The 18,202-nt window shown below is 40.6% G+C and overlaps 1 protein-coding gene across 7 annotated transcripts in view; it reads left to right on the top strand.

Annotated features, from left to right (window-relative positions):
• Gpd2 (glycerol-3-phosphate dehydrogenase 2) overlaps positions 1-18,202 on the top strand; it is a 133,765-nt gene that overhangs the window by 45,154 nt on the left and 70,409 nt on the right. For all 7 annotated transcript variants that reach the window (XM_087648942.1, XM_087648941.1, XM_087648931.1 and 4 more), the window contains 1 exon segment: positions 3,801-3,972. In XM_087648942.1, the coding sequence (XP_087505068.1) occupies positions 3,801-3,972 (172 nt within the window).

Below are 18,202 nucleotides of genomic sequence, written 5' to 3' on the forward strand. Positions count from 1 at the left end.
AGAAGGTACAGTGCAGATGTATTTTTGTTACTCAAAAGCCGCATGGAGCCAAAATGAGTCTTTCTCCTGTCATAATTCTAAGTAGGGCCTTAGGCTGTGTTTACTGCCTCTAAAATAAGCATGGTGCTTAGCTTCTCAGTTGCAACACTTTCCAGCTTTTTGGAAAGAAATAAACAAAAATAAAACACTATTTTAAAGTAGCGTCAGAAATTAAATAAGTCACCCTCAATAGCACCGTGTGTGTGTATAGAAGTATATATTTTTAAATCGGAGGAACTCCTCAGTACAACTTCTGCCACAATTGGGATACCTTCCCCCTACACCCACAATATTAAAAGTTTTCTGCATCTCGCCAGTGGTATTATTTCACTCTGTTGTAGCTAGTTAGCTTGCTTTTGTATTTATTTCCTTAAGATTCTCTGTACAGTCAGCGCAGTAGAGCAGTGTAGGACTTGGTGTCTGTTGCCAAGCTGTGACGCTTCAATTCCAATTCTGCTGTGAGCTGGTCACACCGTTTTGGGATAACTTCTGTATCTCAGCACCAGCTTCCTAAGTGGAGAGCATAACACAACCTCACTCAGGTTTGCTATGAAGATTCAGTGAGCAGGAAAAAGAAAAAAGCAAACACCTTATAAACCCACCTAGAACATACGTGCTCAGTCCACAGCTGGTCATTATTTTTAAGTCACTTTTATTAATGTACAATTTGGGCAACAGCTTAAATGTAGCAAAACTAACTCTTCATAACACCCTCAGTTATGTAATTATAACCACAGTTAAATGACAGAACCTTTCTGTCATCTCCAAGGTGTTTCTTGTGCCCTTTGTAGACAGGGTTTCCCCAAGGCCTGCGATCGCTGATCTGATTTTTGATCCCATGCCTTTTTAGTTAACATTATATAGAATGATCACAGTCATGGAGTACAGAGATGCCTGAGTCTGGCCGCTTTTGCTTAGCACGGAGATTGGTTGGTTTTTCTGTGCGGGGCAAGTCATTGTTTTCAGTGACCACTCTGTATTGCATCAAGGGCACTCGTGCATGTATTGCCTAGGTGCTTGTGCTCTGGTAGAATGTGAACTCAGCCTTTAGTTTGAATTCGAGGCTCATGGAGTCTCTTTATCACCAGTTCTTTGTAAAATCACTCACCGTTCATTATTCCACTGCAGAGGTACACCACAGTTTAGACACTCACCAGGTATGATGCTAGTTAATCTCAGTTTTCAGGTAGATGAGAATTGGAATCCCTCAGAGATGGGGGATTATCTTGATTAGGTAATAGAGGACAGGCTCCTAAGAGGCATGCCAGTCACTCATAGCAGTTGAGTGCTATCCAAAGGAAACAAAGAAAGGCACACAAAGCAGGAGAAACGTTTCTTGGATACTGAGCTGAGCGGACAGTCAGTTGTATGTGATCAGGTGTGGTAGTGTTGCGGGAGGGGCATGCCTTGTGATGAAGTAGGTGATGGTGGCTATGTAAAAATCTAGATACCAGTGAGCTTAGTGGGTAAATACTACGGCTGAGTAGTTTAGGGGCTTAAAGAATCTTTAAAGAATTGTTAGGATGCATGTTGGAAACATGAGCTATTGGAAACCTATGGAAACATCGTTGTTATTTTTGACAAGATCTTGCCCTGTAGTCCGCTGGCCTTGCTCTTAATCCTCCTCCTTCCCCGACTCTTGGGGCTGAAATCAAAGGCTGGTATCTACCACACTAAAATGAAAGAGGTGTCTTTAATATTGAGATTAAGACGACTGAGACTACTGTTCCCACAAAAGGTCAGGAACCGTGTAGGCAATGGGAATGACCGCCCCTCCCCCAATCTCACTCATCCACTAAAGGGGAGCTAGTTCAAGCTTTACTAAAGTTAGACCAGAGGAGGGAGTTTTCAGAAATTAACAAGTTCTAATGAACTATACCATAATATGGTCTTTAAACTTATTCCTCAACTATTTCTAGAAAACTTACAAGGCAGAAAATGTCAGCAATTCTGTTGATGTGTGAAAACTCTCTGGCGGTTTAGTCACTTGTCAGTCCCATGTCCAAATCCTTCCCATCTGTCATGGTGCAGCTCCCCCTCCCTACCCCAGTGGTCATAGTGTGCCCCACCCCCCTTGTTGGCATTTGCCCTTTCTGTCTGTCTGTCTGTCTGTGTATATACCATTTCTCCATGTGCTCTATTTTCTTTTCATTAGCTGGGGAAGACTAAGACCAAAGCTAGAAGAACCTAGCAGTTTTGTTTTTTTTTTTAATTTGTCATGTTACATGAGGAAACAGTTATTAATACGCAAATAGGAGTCATATGCAGAATGGGATTTAAAAGTTTTAGCCCTTGAATTAATAATTTAAAAATTAATTCACTATGTTGTGAGTATGAAGGCCAAAGGACCGTTTGTTGGAGTCTGTTCTCCCCTCTGACATGGGTCCTGGGGATTGAACTCAGCTTGTCAGACTTCTAAGACAGGGGTGTGGAGACTCAAGCTGAGTCCCTGTGGCTGGAGACAAGGCTTTCCTAACTTTCTCTAGACTTTTGGCTTTATTTTCATAGAAATACAACTGACTTGATGATAATTAATCCAATTACAGGGAATAGTTCATTTTCTCTGAATTGAAAAAAAAATTCCTTATCTTGAATGAATGGAATAATCCTCATGTAAGAGAGCAGTGACCATTGCTAGATCAACACTTGTAAGCCTAAGGTCAGTTTGGGGCCAGTTTGGGGCTGCATAAACTATTCCAAGCCATCTTTTAGAAACAAGGAAAGATCCATTTTTCAGAAGACCTGAGAGCTCCTCTTCTTGAGCAAACTTGCCCCTGCTCATTCAGAGATGCCTAGGTGACTTATGTCAGAGTGGGAGAAGAGTCTTCATTGCGCCGATCTTGTGATGCTATAGAGAGAAACAGAATTTGTGGTCTTTGAGATCTAATGGAGACATATGGGTCAATCCTCTTCACTGTGTGTGTTAAATGAATCTACAGTATAGTAAGAAAAAAGAAACCCAACTACCTATCTTTCTGTATGTTTAACCTTGACTTCTGATTGTGACGACATATACATACACACATACACACATACACATATAATAATGTGTATGTATAATACATATACTTTTTTTTTTTAAATAAGTTATCTCTCGTGTAATGCAGTCTGGATCCAGGATTCACTATTAACCTAGAATGCCTTTCTGCCTTAGTTTCCTTGGTGTTGGAATTCTAGATGTTGGTCAGCATAGTGGCCCAATCCTGCTAGTGGTTGTCCTGGGTGTAGATCGAGGGAAGAGTCTTACAAATACTTGTATTGGGATGATCTGATGCATTCTAACACAAATACTAGGGCAAGCATTTGGGGAAAAAAAGCATACATTTTTGATTTGGGTTGTTGATGAGTCATATTGATAAACAACCAAGGAATTTAACGGCATTATGCCTAGCTTTATTATTACTATTAAGTGGCAGAAATAATTAAACTTTGCTATATATAAAAGTCTAACAGCTGAGACACTGAATTTGCAACCAGTCATTTGTTCTGTGGGTAAAAAAAAAACCCTGAGACCCACAGGAAGAAATCTCGAGACTGCATGTGGACTGTCAGCTAGCCTTGGTGACCCTCATCTCCACTAGGAACTTCTTTTTTTTTTTTTTTTTGTTCTTTTTTTCGGAGCTGGGGACCGAACCCAGGGCCTTGCGCTTCCTAGGCAAGCGCTCTACCACTGAGCTAAATCCCCAACTCCCACTAGGAACTTCTTTACAGTATCCAGCATGCTTTGCTCATTGACATTCCTGGTGTCTGCTTCCCCTCAGGTAAGCCTGGCGTATGTGGAAGCAGCAACATGCTTCTCAGAGCCCGTGAACAGGGAGCCTCCTTCCAGAGAAGCTCAGCTCATGACTCTGCAGAACACATCGGAATTTGACATCCTCGTCATTGGAGGAGGAGCCACAGGATGTGGCTGTGCGCTAGACGCCGTCACCAGAGGTGAGTCCTGAAGAACAAGTCCTCTTCCCTCCTTTCGAATGCCTCGTATCTTTTGCCTCATGAGCTCACATTCATTTGGTGTTCTCTAAGTTATGATCCTCCTTGAAACGTTCTTGCAAATTTTCAAAATCTAGGCGCTCAAAACAGTTTTAAAACTTAAATATAACTATAAATAGACGTTTATCTTTCACAGATTTATTTGAAAATCAAATTCTACATTCCTGAAAATTTTCGTGTATACCTTATAGCCTAAGTATTTTTCTGTTTACCCTGAATCGTGATAAATTTAACATGTAGGCACACTGGAGTCTACTCTTGTTACCACATTGACTCCTGTTTTCATAGACTGTCATGCCTCCACATGGTGTATAATTGGGGGGGGGGACTTATAGTCAAACACGCTAAAACAGGTTTGAAGAGCAGTTTACAGTTATCACAAGGCAACTTGAGCTTAGCTTTCTGATCAACCTGGGCAGGAGAGTGGACAGTTACCTTTATGAGAGGCTATACTTGAGACTGCTCTACTTGAAGGAATTAATATAGGTGACAATCTTCTGTGCCAAAGAGAGTCCTTTGTCTAGCAGGAGTCAGTTAGGAAACTTTTTTTTTTTTATCCTCGGTTATTTTCTTGATTTATATAACATATAATCTTTCTTTTAATCTCAGTTTTGCAAATATTTGGAGTACTTACTGCATGCGTAGTTTGTGTGGAAGAGAACACACAGATGATCTATAGTCAGAGCCCTTGGGGAGCTTTTGTGCACGGATCACATGGCAGAGAGTACGCACCTTTCATTCAGAGGCATTATAAACATATAAGTAGGCATTTTTCTTTTTCCTTTGTGGCCTTTTGAGACAGGGTTTCTCTGTGTAACAGCTTTGGCAGCAGTCCTGGAATTCAATTTGTAGACTAGTCTGGCCCCGAACTCACAGAGATCATCTGTCTCTGCCTCCTGAGTGCTGAGATTAAAGGCGTGTGCCACCACCGTTGGGCTAGGTATGCATATTCTTATTGACAGAGTGGTCAGGAGCAGAAAAACTACTGGCACATGTAGTAGCTTCCCAGGCAAAGAATGCTTTTGGACAGGGGCCTGGCTGCAAGACAGATGCTGGGGGGCTGCACGGAATATGCTGGAGGAAGTGTATGTGGGGAGGCGGCAGCAGGATCTGTAGCTTGGGCCACCAAGGCCAGAAGAAAGATTGACGGAAGAGTTGAGAGGCAGGAGGTGTGCCACCTGATGGCCTTGATTTTCCTGAGTTAGGCCTCTAGAGATGAAAGGGGAGCTGGTAATTTGGAAGCAACAGAGATAGGCACAGACTCTCCGGAGACAAATGCCATGGTAAAGTAGCATCCAGAAGGCCATCAGTGCATGGTGGAAGTTTAATATGCATGGAAGAAGAGAGGATCCATCTGCCCTGGGAAGATGCGGAAAGGGCTCTCACGGGTGTGCCCTAGTTAGCACAGGAAGATGAAATTTGTTTCCCAGAGCCAGAAACAGGGGCAAAGGTTGTGGAGCAGAAGAAAGGGACCCTGCACTTAGAACTGATCTAGACAGACACCCGGTATTGTTAAGAAGCAGAGAAGTTGGTAGACTGTAATCCCGAACTGTAAACTGACCAGTTATCCATACTAAACAGAAAAAATGAGAGTGCTACAGAAGCTGAGACGGGTCTGGAGGCTGAGAGAGGGCAGGGTAGCAGATGGAGACGCAGGAAAGCCATGGTGGTTAGACGATCATGGTGGGTTGGAATGAAACAGTCACCCACCGCAGCCTCCTCATTTCTCTTCTCCTTTGGAAAAGTGTCACCTGTCGTGTACTTTCTCTCTATTTAAAAAGACAGACAAGAATGACCACGCCTACTCTTCTGTAGTGTTCTTTTTTCCAAAAAGCAGTGGAGTTTCTTCATGTGTTTGCATTCATTCTTGTCAATGGAAAACACTGCCTTATTTCTTTTCGATAAGTGATGAAGCTTTCTTTGCTTCCTCCTCGTGTGTGTGTGTGTGTGTGTGTGTGTGTGTGTGTGTGTGTGTTGTATGCCTGCATGTGCATTTGTGTGCAGGATGCACATGCATACGGGGTACAGTGGTTGATGGTGAGTTTCTTTCTTAGTCACTTCACATACTTGTTTATGAAACGTGTCTGGCTAGGTCACCCAACCTGGCCTTAAACTTTAGATCCTCCTGACTTAGCCTCCCAAATACTTGAATTTCAGGCATGTGACAGCATGTCTGGCTATTTTTGTGTTTCTGCATGTGTGTTGGATTCTAAATCTGGAGCCTGGGGCCTGCTAAGCACATCACTACTGAACTATATCTTCAGTCTCTTTGTTTGTTTGTTTGTTTTGTTTTTTATTTTAATTTAAAACACTACCAGAATGAATTGAGTATCGTTATGAGCAAACTCTGAGCATGTGAGAAATAGTCGATATAAACTGCTGCATTTTTAATTTGAGCATTGAAGTAAGCATTCAGTAGTGATTGGGGCATTGGGGTAGTAACACTGATGATGATAATGATGATTTGAGTTTCTGTGCATTTTATAGTTGATATCTAATAAAATGAAACACATGTAGTACTTTGTGACATACCGATTGCCATTTTAGAATTACTAGTTGAATGTTTTTTCTAGGTTTATGATTTATAGAGGGGATGGGCATAATGTTTATAATTAAAACATACAAGGAGGTGTTGAAGGTAGTCTGTATTTACACTCTTTCTGTGCTTTCTGATTATATCAGTGGCCCTCTGAAGTGTGAAATAACCACGGGCCTTTGGTTAATGAATTGCGCATTGTTGCCGTTTATTCATGGAATTTGCTCTTTTATTATATTTGATGCTTCACTTAACAACAAATTTTGCTTTCTCTGTGTTTGATATGTTTTTACCAAATTATTCCTGATTGTATCCATTAATCTTTAGTCACATTTGACGAAAATAAATTACTGTGATCTTTTAAAGTTACCACTAATAATTAGATTTTTCAGGGCATCAAAGTTTTGGGGGGGAAACCAATAGATGTGAAAGGGCTTTTAGAGAAATGTTTGCACAAGCTTTGAGATGCACTCCTGTGCCGGTAATGGCCAGACGAACGCCGTGGAGAAGGTGGTGTGGAGTCTTCACAATGCCCCTTTATTACCTTCTCATCCTCTGCATTTTTTTTCAGGCATCGATTCTCATTTGTTTCATTTGGGAATATTATTTCATAAACATAACAGGCAGAGTGTGGCTCACGTTCTCCTGCAGGTCTAGGATCAATAGTAATGGCTTCACTGTTCAACACGTCTGGGGCTAGTTCCTGGGTTGAAGTCGGCCCCAAGGCTCCTTGGTGGGGACTTAGCTCCCAAGGAAGCAGAAATGAAGAGACTGATTCATGCAGTCTCTGCCTCAGGTGATTCCCTGGTTCTTTCTTTTCCTTTTACGTGACTTTACCTGTGTGTATCTGGAACCACCCAGGACATTCTTGGTTTAAAATCTAACTTACAAAATGTAGCTTTATGCTTCTGTTTAAAGTGCAGAAAGGACTATCTTGCTGGAGAAGTATTTACGTCTTGTTTGAAAATGTTTGCTAGGGCCGGGGATGTTTGGGCGAGACTGGTGACAGGACAGTCAGTCGTCAGTTGTCAGTCATCAGTCATCAGTCATCAGTTGTTCCAAACCTAAAAGCAAGCAGCTGGATGGGGAGCTGCCTCAGGGTTATGAGCACTCACTGCTCTTTTTAGAGGACCTGGGTTCCATTCCCAGTTCATGAATGAATTGTGACTCCAAAGGATCTGATGCCCTCTCTGCTTTTCATGGGCTCCTGCACACGTGTGGGTGCGTATGAACTCACAGAATAATAAATATTATTTCTAGTTCCTAGGAGGTACGTGGGTGGCCACTCTTGGTCTCAATGTGCTTCTCGAACGTCTGGGCCATGTAGGGTAGTAAGGACACAGGGTGTGGATATGGGATGAATATAGCTGAAATTTTGGTCTCATTGCTTATTGAGTCCCAGCTTTCAACAAGTGTCATGACTTTGCAGAGAAATGTCCAGATCTTCAGGGATAACTGGAGGGAATTAGTGATGTTCTTTTCAATAAGCAAAGGTTTATGCAATGTAGGAAAAAAATGCTAAAGAGGGAGAACTTTGAACACACGACTCATTCTGCGAGCTATAGAGCCATATGCCTTAGTATCCTTCCTTGCTGTTTCTGTCAACTTGACATAAATCGTCACCTGGGAAGAGGGAACCTCAATCAAGGAATTGGCTCCATCAGACTGGTCTATGGACTTGTATGTGGAGGGCTGAGTACACTGTGGGTGTTACCATCCCCTAGGTAGGTGGGGCCTCTCTGTAGGGTGGCTGAGCACACCAGTCTTCTGCTATGGTTTCTGCCCAGAGTTCCTTCCTTGGCATAAAATGAAATAAACCTTTTGCTCCTGTAAGTCGGTTTTGGTCAGTTATTTATTATAGCAAAAGAAATTAAACTAGGAGAGTGGGGGAAGCTGTATTTCAAGGTGTGAAACTTCAGAAAGCTAGCTCATTGCTTGCCAGACACTGGAAATGGTGTGATGTTGCAAATCTCTGACCACTCTTTTGGAAATTTAAGTTTCACTCTTCCTTCCTTCCTTCCTTCCTTCCTTCCTTCCTTCCTTCCTTCCTTCCTTCCTTCCTTTCTTTCTACTTTTCATTTTTTTGTTTGTCAGTGTGTTTGAGATAACTCTAGCTGTCATGGAACTCTCTCACTCTGTAGACCAGACTGTCCTACCACTCTGCCTCCTGTCTTCTGAGTGCAGTGATTAAAGGTGTGAGATCCAAGTCTGCCCTTTAACACAATTTTAATGTAGCGATTTCTTTTGTCAGGGGTCTGCAGGCAGAACTTCTAATTGTTTGTGATGCAGATTCATGTAGTCTAGACTGACTTGAGCTAGCTAGGTAGCAGAACTTCTGATCCCCCTGCCTCTACCTCCCGGAATTAGAGGCATGCACAACCATGTCCAGTTTAAATGTCAGATATTTTCAGTGTTTTGTCTATCATAAACAAATTATTTATTTGACTACATTCTACCTATTTATTTAGTTAACCTTTAAACATTTTATTACTTCTGGTTTGCTCTATGTGTATGGGTGTTTTGCCTGCAGAGGTCAGAAGTGCTTGTCAGGTCCTCTAGAACTGGAGTTACAGAGAATTGTTAGTTACCATGTGGGTGCTGGAAATTGAACCTGGGTCCTCTAGAAGAGTATAGTAAGTGCCCTAAACTGCTGACTCATCACTCTGGCCTCACCTAACCTTTCCATTCTGCTTATCTTCCCCCTTTCTGTCCATCATGTAATGTTGATTTTTGTTTCTTTTAATTATTAACAAACTTAGTTCTTTGACAACTTAATACATGCGTATAATGCAGTGTGGGTGCTGTCTGGTCTTCTCTCAATCTCTCGACATTCTTTTATCAACCTCTCTTCCTCTCGACTGATTCATTCTTTCTGAGACTCATAACTTTCGGTTTTGCTTTATGCCCCATTTTATTTAATCAGGGCTACCTGTGTGATCACTGGACGGGACTATCCACTGGAGCTGGTGGGAACCTATCAGGAAATACTGAGTTTTCTATTCTGTTTCTAGATTTAGTTGCTCCTGTCTTTAAGATCCATCTGGGACTTTGCGTATAACTGAGCCTTCTGACTTGTGCTGATCTTGACTATCCGTGGAGCCATCTGAAGCCTTGGCTCTGTTGGTGTGGTCTGGACCATACTCATCTTCCTGTGTTTGGCTGTGACCCAGCAGATAGTCCCCAGCCCTACACAGTGGTCAGGAGTGGCTTGCCAACTTCCTGTACAAAGCAGAGAAGCCTTCTTCAGTCTTTCTCTCAGAGACTGAGTCCTTTGTTTCTCCCACAGTGGATAGTGACATTCCTTACCCTTCAGGATCACAGCCCCAGATTCCGAGCCCACCAAGACAGGAACATTTGGCTGAAACATTCTGCTGCGTTACTGGTCCATGAGTGTTTAATCTTAATTTTCAATCAACCATGTCTTTTAAAAATAATTTTGTTTGAATAAATAAAAGAGTTGTTTACAGTTGGCTGTGCAGTGCCACATTAACAAAATTTTTATTTTAAAATTATGTATGTACCTATGTAGGGGTGCATGTATGTATGCATTTATGTATGCATGTATTTGTTTCTCTGTATGTGTCTCTGTGTGCATTTGTGTGAATGTGTGGCCATAGTAGGAAGGCTGGCGTTATAAGTTTATATCAGCACATGTAGCTTTTTATGTGGGCTCTAGGGGGTCAACCTCAGGTTGTATGATTAGCAGTTTCATTTCCTGACATACTTCCCTGACCCCCCTAGACTTTTATTTGTAGCGGTATTTATGATAACAAAATATCAGGGACTGCAGTCAGTTGTAGAAAATCAGGCAGATCTATATGCAAATGTGTTATAAGTTGGAAAAGAATATTATGGAAGGACAATGCACACACAAGCAAACAAAATCACACATCTATACAGACTATAGACTCAAGCATATCAAGATTATGGCAACATATACAAAACACTTTTAATAATTAGCCTCAGTTTCCATTGACATTTATTTATTATTTATTTATTTATTTATGTATTATTTTGTCTACGGATAATCTCCATCACCTCCGTTTGACACTATTTTTATAATAACAAGGTAAAAAGAGGGAACAATAGCATCACCTCATTTCTTGAAATTACAGTATTGTGTTTTAAACACAATTTTGTAACCTTAATATTGTATGTCTATCTACATAACACAAAATGTGTTAATACACATACACACACACACTTTACAGTTATATTAGTTATATATTATCCATTTCCTAATATGAGCATAGACAGGCATTAAAATAACCAATACCTAATATTTTACATGTCTAAACATGTCTAGCATTCACTGTCAGTAAATGCCAGGCAAGGTGCTGGATCCTGACCTTGGCTTGCCTGGGTTACTGCGCAGCTTCACATGTGTCTCATCCTGGAGAAATGAGTCCTTCACAAGAACACTTGGCCTTTGGGGTACTCTCTTTATTAGTAATGGCGGTGGTTCTTGAAATCCCAAACAAGTGCCCAAAGGTTTCTAATGAAAGAGGGTCCCATCTTTGTGTACAGTCTCGTCTTTTCTGCTGGGGCATGTGGATTTGGTCCTTGTGCTTCTAGTATTATGGTACAAGGGACCTTAACGTTTTGACTTGTAAGTCATGGCCTTGGTGTCTCTGATTATTTCATAGCAGTGACTTCTGCTTTTCATTTAGCAAACCTTAATCATATTTCTTAAAATTAATCCTAATGGCATAATTACAGATACAGGGGATTAAAAGGAAAGTAGGGTCTTTGCAGTTTAATCTGTAAGAGAAGAAAAAGAAAATAGTAAGCCAGATGTTCAAAATAAGGAACCGAATATATAAATCATAGTAAATATTTAATACAATGCTTTAAAATGCCTTTAGAATAAAGTTGTATACAGCATTTATTGATGTGCAATGTGTTTACAGTAAACAATGTTAAGTAGAAAAATTTAAATAACCTATAATCCAGTTTTTGCAAACCTGTACATATGCACACGTACATGCTATATACGTGCACGGAACATGGGGGACGTTTAAGCATCCAGATGTCAATTGCGGTTATCTCCGAGTGCTGTAATTACAGGAGAGTTTTATTTATTCTCTTTGCATCTCTGCATTTGTTATATTGAGCTTGTTTTCATGAATAATAAGATAATGAGTAAAAGGTATTAAAATATACGTCTGTTCTATTCCACGTTGGCAGAGTTAAATGTCGTATCATTTCTAGTCCCTTGTGTTCATCCAACTGTCATGGTCCATGAGCTGCTTTAGTTGGAAATAGCGTCACTTAGTCCAGAAGAGCTGGGCTTAGTGCTAGCCGTCCACTCTGCCTGGAAGGTCTGGCTTCACTCAGTGCGCTAACAGATGGGGTGAGGATGAATGGAAGGTAGATTCTACATTGTCAATATTCTTTACAAATCACCTCTCTACCTGAGATCTCACTCAAGATTTTATCACTGCTGTGGAATTCCCGAGACCACTCCCTAAAATTAATAATAATAATAATAATAATAATAATAATAATACCACCCCTCAGCTAGACAGATGCTAGCATCTGGTATTGTTTTGATTCTCCCCAACAGTGGTAGTGCGTATTGCTTTGCACTATTAAATACATAAATAACCTAACAAGAGGTAAGAGAGGAGGGAGGGAAAGTGAGAGAACTAAGCTCCTCCTTACAACATTTTGGATTGGGGGCTGGAGAGAAGGCACAGTGGCCAAGAGCACTGGCTGTTCTTCAAGAGGACCAGAATTTGATTCCTAGCACCCGCATAGCAGGTACCAATCATCGGTAACTTCCCAAAGTCTTACAGTATCTTCTTTTCTCCATGACACCAGGCACGCCTATGCTGTATATACACACAAGCAAGCAAAGCGTTCATACACATAAAATAAATAAGTCTAAAAATATGATCCTTGAACCTAATATAGGTCTAATTACAGTGGAGATTGGTATCTCTTCCCGGAAGGACGGTCATTCCCAGCCTTGTCAGCCCTCAGCATCTTGAAAGCATGTTTTTGATCTCTTCAAACCTGAGTGCAAAGCGAAAGGGTCGAATGCCGCATCAAAAGTGCCACCCAGTTATTCAATTAGGATAAAGAGGCCCCCTCCTTCTTCCCCCACTTTATTCTTTTTTTTTTTTTTTTTATTAACTTGAGTATTTCTTATATACATTTCGAGTGTTATTCCCTTTCCCGGTTTCCGGGCAAACATCCCCCTCCCCCCTCCCCTTCCTTATGGGTGTTCCCCTCCCAACCCTCCCCCCATTGCTGCCCACCCCCATAGACCAGTTCACTGGGGGTTCAGTCTTAGCAGGACCCAGGGCTTCCCCTTCCACTGGTGCTCTTACTAGGATATTCATTGCTACCTATGGGGTCAGAGTCCAGGGTCAGTCCATGTATAGTCTTTAGGTAGTGGCTTAGTCCCTGGAAGCTCTGGTTGCTTGGCATTGTTGTACTTTTGGGGTCTCGAGCCCCTTCAAGCTCTTCCAGTTCTTTCTCTGATTCCTTCAATAGGGGACCTATTCTCAGTTCAGTGGTTTGCTGCTGGCATTCGCCTCTGTATTTGCTGTATTCTGGCTGTGTCTCTCAGGAGCGATCTACATCCGGCTCCTGTCGGTCTGCACTTCTTTGCTTCATCCATCTTGTCTAATTGGGTGGCTGTATATGTATGGGCCACATGTGGGGCAGGCGCTGAATGGGTGTTCCTTCTGTGTCTGTTTTAATCTTTGCCTCTCCCTTCCCTGGCAAGGGTATTCTTTTTCCTCATTTAAAGAAGGAGTGAAGCATTCACATTTTGATCATCCGTCTTGAGTTTCGTTTGTTCTAGGGATCTAGGGTAATTCAAGCATTTGGGATAATAGCCACTTATCAATGAGTGCATACCATGTATGTCTTTCTGTGATTGGGTTAGCTCACTCAGGATGATATTTTCCAGTTCCAACCATTTGCCTACGAATTTCATAAACTCGTTGTTTTTGATAGCTGAGTAATATTCCATTGTGTAGATGTACCACATTTTCTGTATCCATTCCTCTGTTGAAGGGCATCTGGGTTCTTTCCAGCTTCTGGCTATTATAAATAAGGCTGCGATGAACATAGTGGAGCACGTGTCTCTTTTATATGTTGAGGCATCTTTTGGGTATATGCCCAGGAGAGGTATAGCTGGATCCTCAGGCAGTTCAATGTCCAATTTTCTGAGGAACCTCCAGACTGATTTCCAGAATGGTTTTACCAGTCTGCAATCCCACCAACAATGGAGGAGTGTTCCTCTTTCTCCGCATCCTCGCCAGCATCTGCTGTCACCTGAGTTTTTGATCTTAGCCATTCTCACTGGTGTGAGGTGAAATCTCAGGGTTGTTTTGATTTGCATTTCCCTTATGACTAAAGATGTTGAACATTTCTTTAGGTGTTTCTCAGCCATTCGGCATTCCTCAGCTGTGAATTCTTTGTTTAGCTCTGAACCCCATTTTTTAATAGGGTTATTTGTTTCCCTGCGGTCTAACTTCTTGAGTTCTTTGTATATTTTGGATATAAGGCCTCTATCTGTTGTAGGATTGGTAAAGATCTTTTCCCAATCTGTTGGTTGCCGTTTTGTTCTAACCACAGTGTCCTTTGCCTTACAGAAGCTTTGCAGTTTTATGAGATCCCATTTGTCGATTCTTGATCTTTGAGCGTAAGCCATTGGTGTTTTGTTCAGGAAATTTTTTCCAGTGCCCATGTGTTCCAGATGCTTCCCTAGTTTTTCTTCTATTAGTTTGAGTGTGTCTGGTTTGATGTGGAGGTCCTTGATCCACTTGGACTTAAGCTTTGTACAGGGTGATAAGGATGGATCGATCTGCATTCTTCTACATGTTGCCCTCCAGTTGAACCAGCACTATTTGCTGAAAATGCTATCTTTTTTCCATTGGATGGTTTTGGCTCCTTTGTCAAAAATCAAGTGACCATAGGTGTGTGGGTTCATTTCTGGGTCTTCAATTCTATTCCATTGGTCTATCTGTCTGTCTCTGTACCAATACCATGCAGTTTTTATCACTATTGCTCTGTAATACTGCTTGAGTTCAGGGATAGTGATTCCCCCTGAAGTCCTTTTATTGTTGAGGATAGCTTTAGCTATCCTGGGTTTTTTGTTATTCCAGATGAATTTGCAAATTGTTCTGTCTAACTCTTTGAAGAATTGGATTGGTATTTTGATGGGGATTGCATTGAATCTGTAGATTGCTTTTGGTAAAATGGCCATTTTTACTATATTAATCCTGCCAATCCATGAGCATGGGAGATCTTTCCATCTTCTGAGGTCTCCTTCAATTTCTTTCCTCAGTGTCTTGAAGTTCTTATTGTACAGATCTTTTACTTGCTTGGTTAAAGTCACACCGAGGTACTTTATATTATTTGGGTCTATTATGAAGGGTGTCGTTTCCCTAATTTCTTTCTCGGCTTGTTTCTCTTTTGTATAGAGGAAGGCTACTGATTTATTTGAGTTAATTTTATACCCAGCCACTTTGCTGAAGTTGTTTATCAGCTTTAGTAGTTCTCTGGTGGAACTTTTGGGATCACTTAAATATACTATCATGTCATCTGCAAATAGTGATATTTTGACCTCTTCTTTTCCGATCTGTATCCCCTTGACATCCTTTTGTTGTCTGATTGCTCTGGCTAGAACTTCAAGAACTATATTGAATAAGTAGGGAGAGAGTGGGCAGCCTTGTCTAGTCCCTGATTTTAGTGGGATTGCTTCAAGTTTCTCTCCATTTAGTTTAATGTTAGCAACTGGTTTGCTTTTACTATGTTTAGGTATGGGCCTTGAATTCCTATTCTTTCCAGGACTTTTATCATGAAGGGGTGTTGAATTTTGTCAAATGCTTTCTCATCATCTAATGAAATGATCATGTGGTTCTGTTCTTTCAGTTTGTTTATATAATGGATCACGTTGATGGTTTTCCGTATATTAAACCATCCCTGCATGCCTGGGATGAAGCCTACTTGATCATGGTGGATGATTGTTTTGATGTGCTCTTGAATTCGGTTTGCCAGAATTTTATTGAGTATTTTTGCGTCGATATTCATAAGGGAAATTGGTCTGAAGTTCTCTTTCTTTGTTGGGTCTTTGTGTGGTTTAGGTATAAGAGTAATTGTGTCTTCGTAGAAGGAATTCGGTAGGGCTCCATCTGTTTCAATTTTGTGGAATAGTTTGGATAATATTGGTATGAGGTCTTCTATGAAGGTTTGATAGAATTCTGCACTAAACCTGTCTGGACCTGGGCTCTTTTTGGTTGGGAGACCTTTAATGACTGCTTCTATTTCCTTAGGAGTTATGGGGTTGTTTAACTGGTTTATCTGTTCCTGATTTAACTTCATTACCTGGTATCTGTCTAGGAAATTGTCCATTTCCTGAAGATTTTCAAATTTTGTTGAATATAGGTTTTTATAGTAAGATCTGATGATTTTTTGAATTTCCTCTGAATCTGTAGTTATGTCTCCCTTTTCATTTCTGATTTTGTTAATTTGGACGCACTCTCTGTGTCCTCTCATTAGTCTGGCTAAGGGTTTATCTATCTTGTTGATTTTCTCAAAGAACCAACTTTTGGTTCTGTTGATTCTTTCTATGGTCCTTTTTGTTTCTACTTGGTTGATTTCAGCTCTGAGTTTGATTATTTCCTGCCTTCTACTCCTCCTGGGTGTATTTGCTTCTTTTTGTTCTAGAGCTTTTAGGTGTGCTGTCAAGCTGCTGACATATTCTCTTTCCTGTTTCTTTCTGCAGGCACTCTCAGCGCTATGAGTTTTCCTCTTAGCACAACTTTCATTGTGTCCCATAAGTTTGAGTATGTTGTATCTTCATTTTCATTAAATTCTAAAAAGTTTTTAATTTCTTTCTTTATTTCTTCCTTGACCAGGTTATCATTGAGTAGAGCATTGTTCAATTTCCACATATATGTGGGCATTCTTCCCTTATTGTTATTGAAGACCAGTTTTAGGCTGTGGTGGTCCGATAGCACGCATGGGATTATTTCTATCTTTCTGTACCTGTTGAGGCCCGTTTTTTGACCAAGTATATGGTCAATTTTGGAGAAAGTACCATGAGGAGCTGAGAAGAAGGTATATCCTTTTGCTTTAGGATAGAATGTTCTATAAATATCCGTTAAGTCCATTTGGCTCATGACTTCTCTTAGTCTGTCGACATCACTGTTTAATTTCTGTTTCCATGATCTGTCCATTGATGAGAGTGGGGTGTTGAAATCTCCCACTATTATTGTGTGAGGTGCAATGTGTGTTTTGAGCTTTAGTAAGGTTTCTTTTACGTATGTAGGTGCCCTTGTATTTGGGGCATAGATATTTAGGATTGAGAGTTCCTCTTGGTGGATTTTTCCTTTGATGAATATGAAGTGTCCTTCCTTATCTTTTTTGATGACTTTTAGTTGGAAATTGATTTTATTTGATATTAGAATGGCTACTTCAGCTTGCTTCTTATGACCATTTGCTTGGAAAGTTGTTTTTCAGCCTTTCACTCTGAGGTAGTGTCTGTCTTTGTCTCTGAGGTGTGTTTCCTGTAGGCAGCAGAATGCAGGGTCCTCGTTGCGTATCCAGTTTGTTAATCTATGTCTTTTTATTGGGGAGTTGAGGCCATTGATATTGAGAGACATTAAGGAATAGTGATTATTCTTTCCCTTTATATTCATATTTGGATGTGACGTTATGTTTGTGTGCTTTCATTCTCTTTGTTTTGTTGCCAAGACGATTAGTTTCTTGCTTCTTCTAGGGTATAGCTTGCCTCCTTATGTTGGGCTTTACCATTTATTATCCTTTGTAGTGCTGGATTTGTAGAAAGATATTGTGTAAATTTGGTTTTGTCATGGAATATCTTGGTTTCTCCATCAATGTTAATTGAGAGTTTTGCTGGATACAGTAACCTGGGCTGGCATTTGTGTTCTCTTAGGGTCTGTATGACATCAGTCCAGGATCTTCTGGCCTTCATAGTTTCTGGTGAGAAGTCTGGTGTGATTCTGATAGGTCTCCCTTTATATGTTACTTGACCTTTTTCCCTTACTGTTTTTAATATTCTTTCTTTATTTTGTGCGTTTGGTGTTTTGACAATTATGTGACGGGAGGTGTTTCTTTTCTGGTCCAATCTATTTGGAGTTCTGTAGGCTTCTTGTATGTCTATGGGTATCTCTTTTTTTAGGTTAGGGAAGTTTTCTTCTATGATTTTGTTGAAGATATTTACTGGTCCTTTGAGCTGGGAGTCTTCACTCTCTTCTATACCTATTATCCTTAGGTTTGATCTTCTCATTGAGTCCTGGATTTCCTGTATGTTTTGGACCATTAGCTTTTTCCGCTTTACATTATCTTTGACAGTTGAGTCAATGATTTCTATGGAATCTTCTGCTCCTGAGATTCTCTCTTCCATCTCTTGTATTCTGTTGGTGAAGCTTGTATCTACAGCTCCTTGTCTCTTCTTTTGGTTTTCTATATCCAGGGTTGTTTCCATGTGTTCTTTCTTGATTGCTTCTATTTCCATTTTTAATTCCTTCAACTGTTTGATTGTGTTTTCCTGGAATTCTTTCAGGGATTTTTGTGTCTCCTCTCTATGGGCTTCTACTTGTTTATTTATGTTTTCCTGGAATTCTTTCAGGGATTTTTGCGATTCTTTCAGGC

Source organism: Rattus norvegicus, chromosome 3 (genome assembly GCF_021556685.1).
Source record: "Rattus norvegicus strain SHRSP/BbbUtx chromosome 3, alternate assembly SHRSP_T2T, whole genome shotgun sequence".
NCBI classification, from domain to species: domain Eukaryota; kingdom Metazoa; phylum Chordata; class Mammalia; order Rodentia; family Muridae; genus Rattus; species Rattus norvegicus.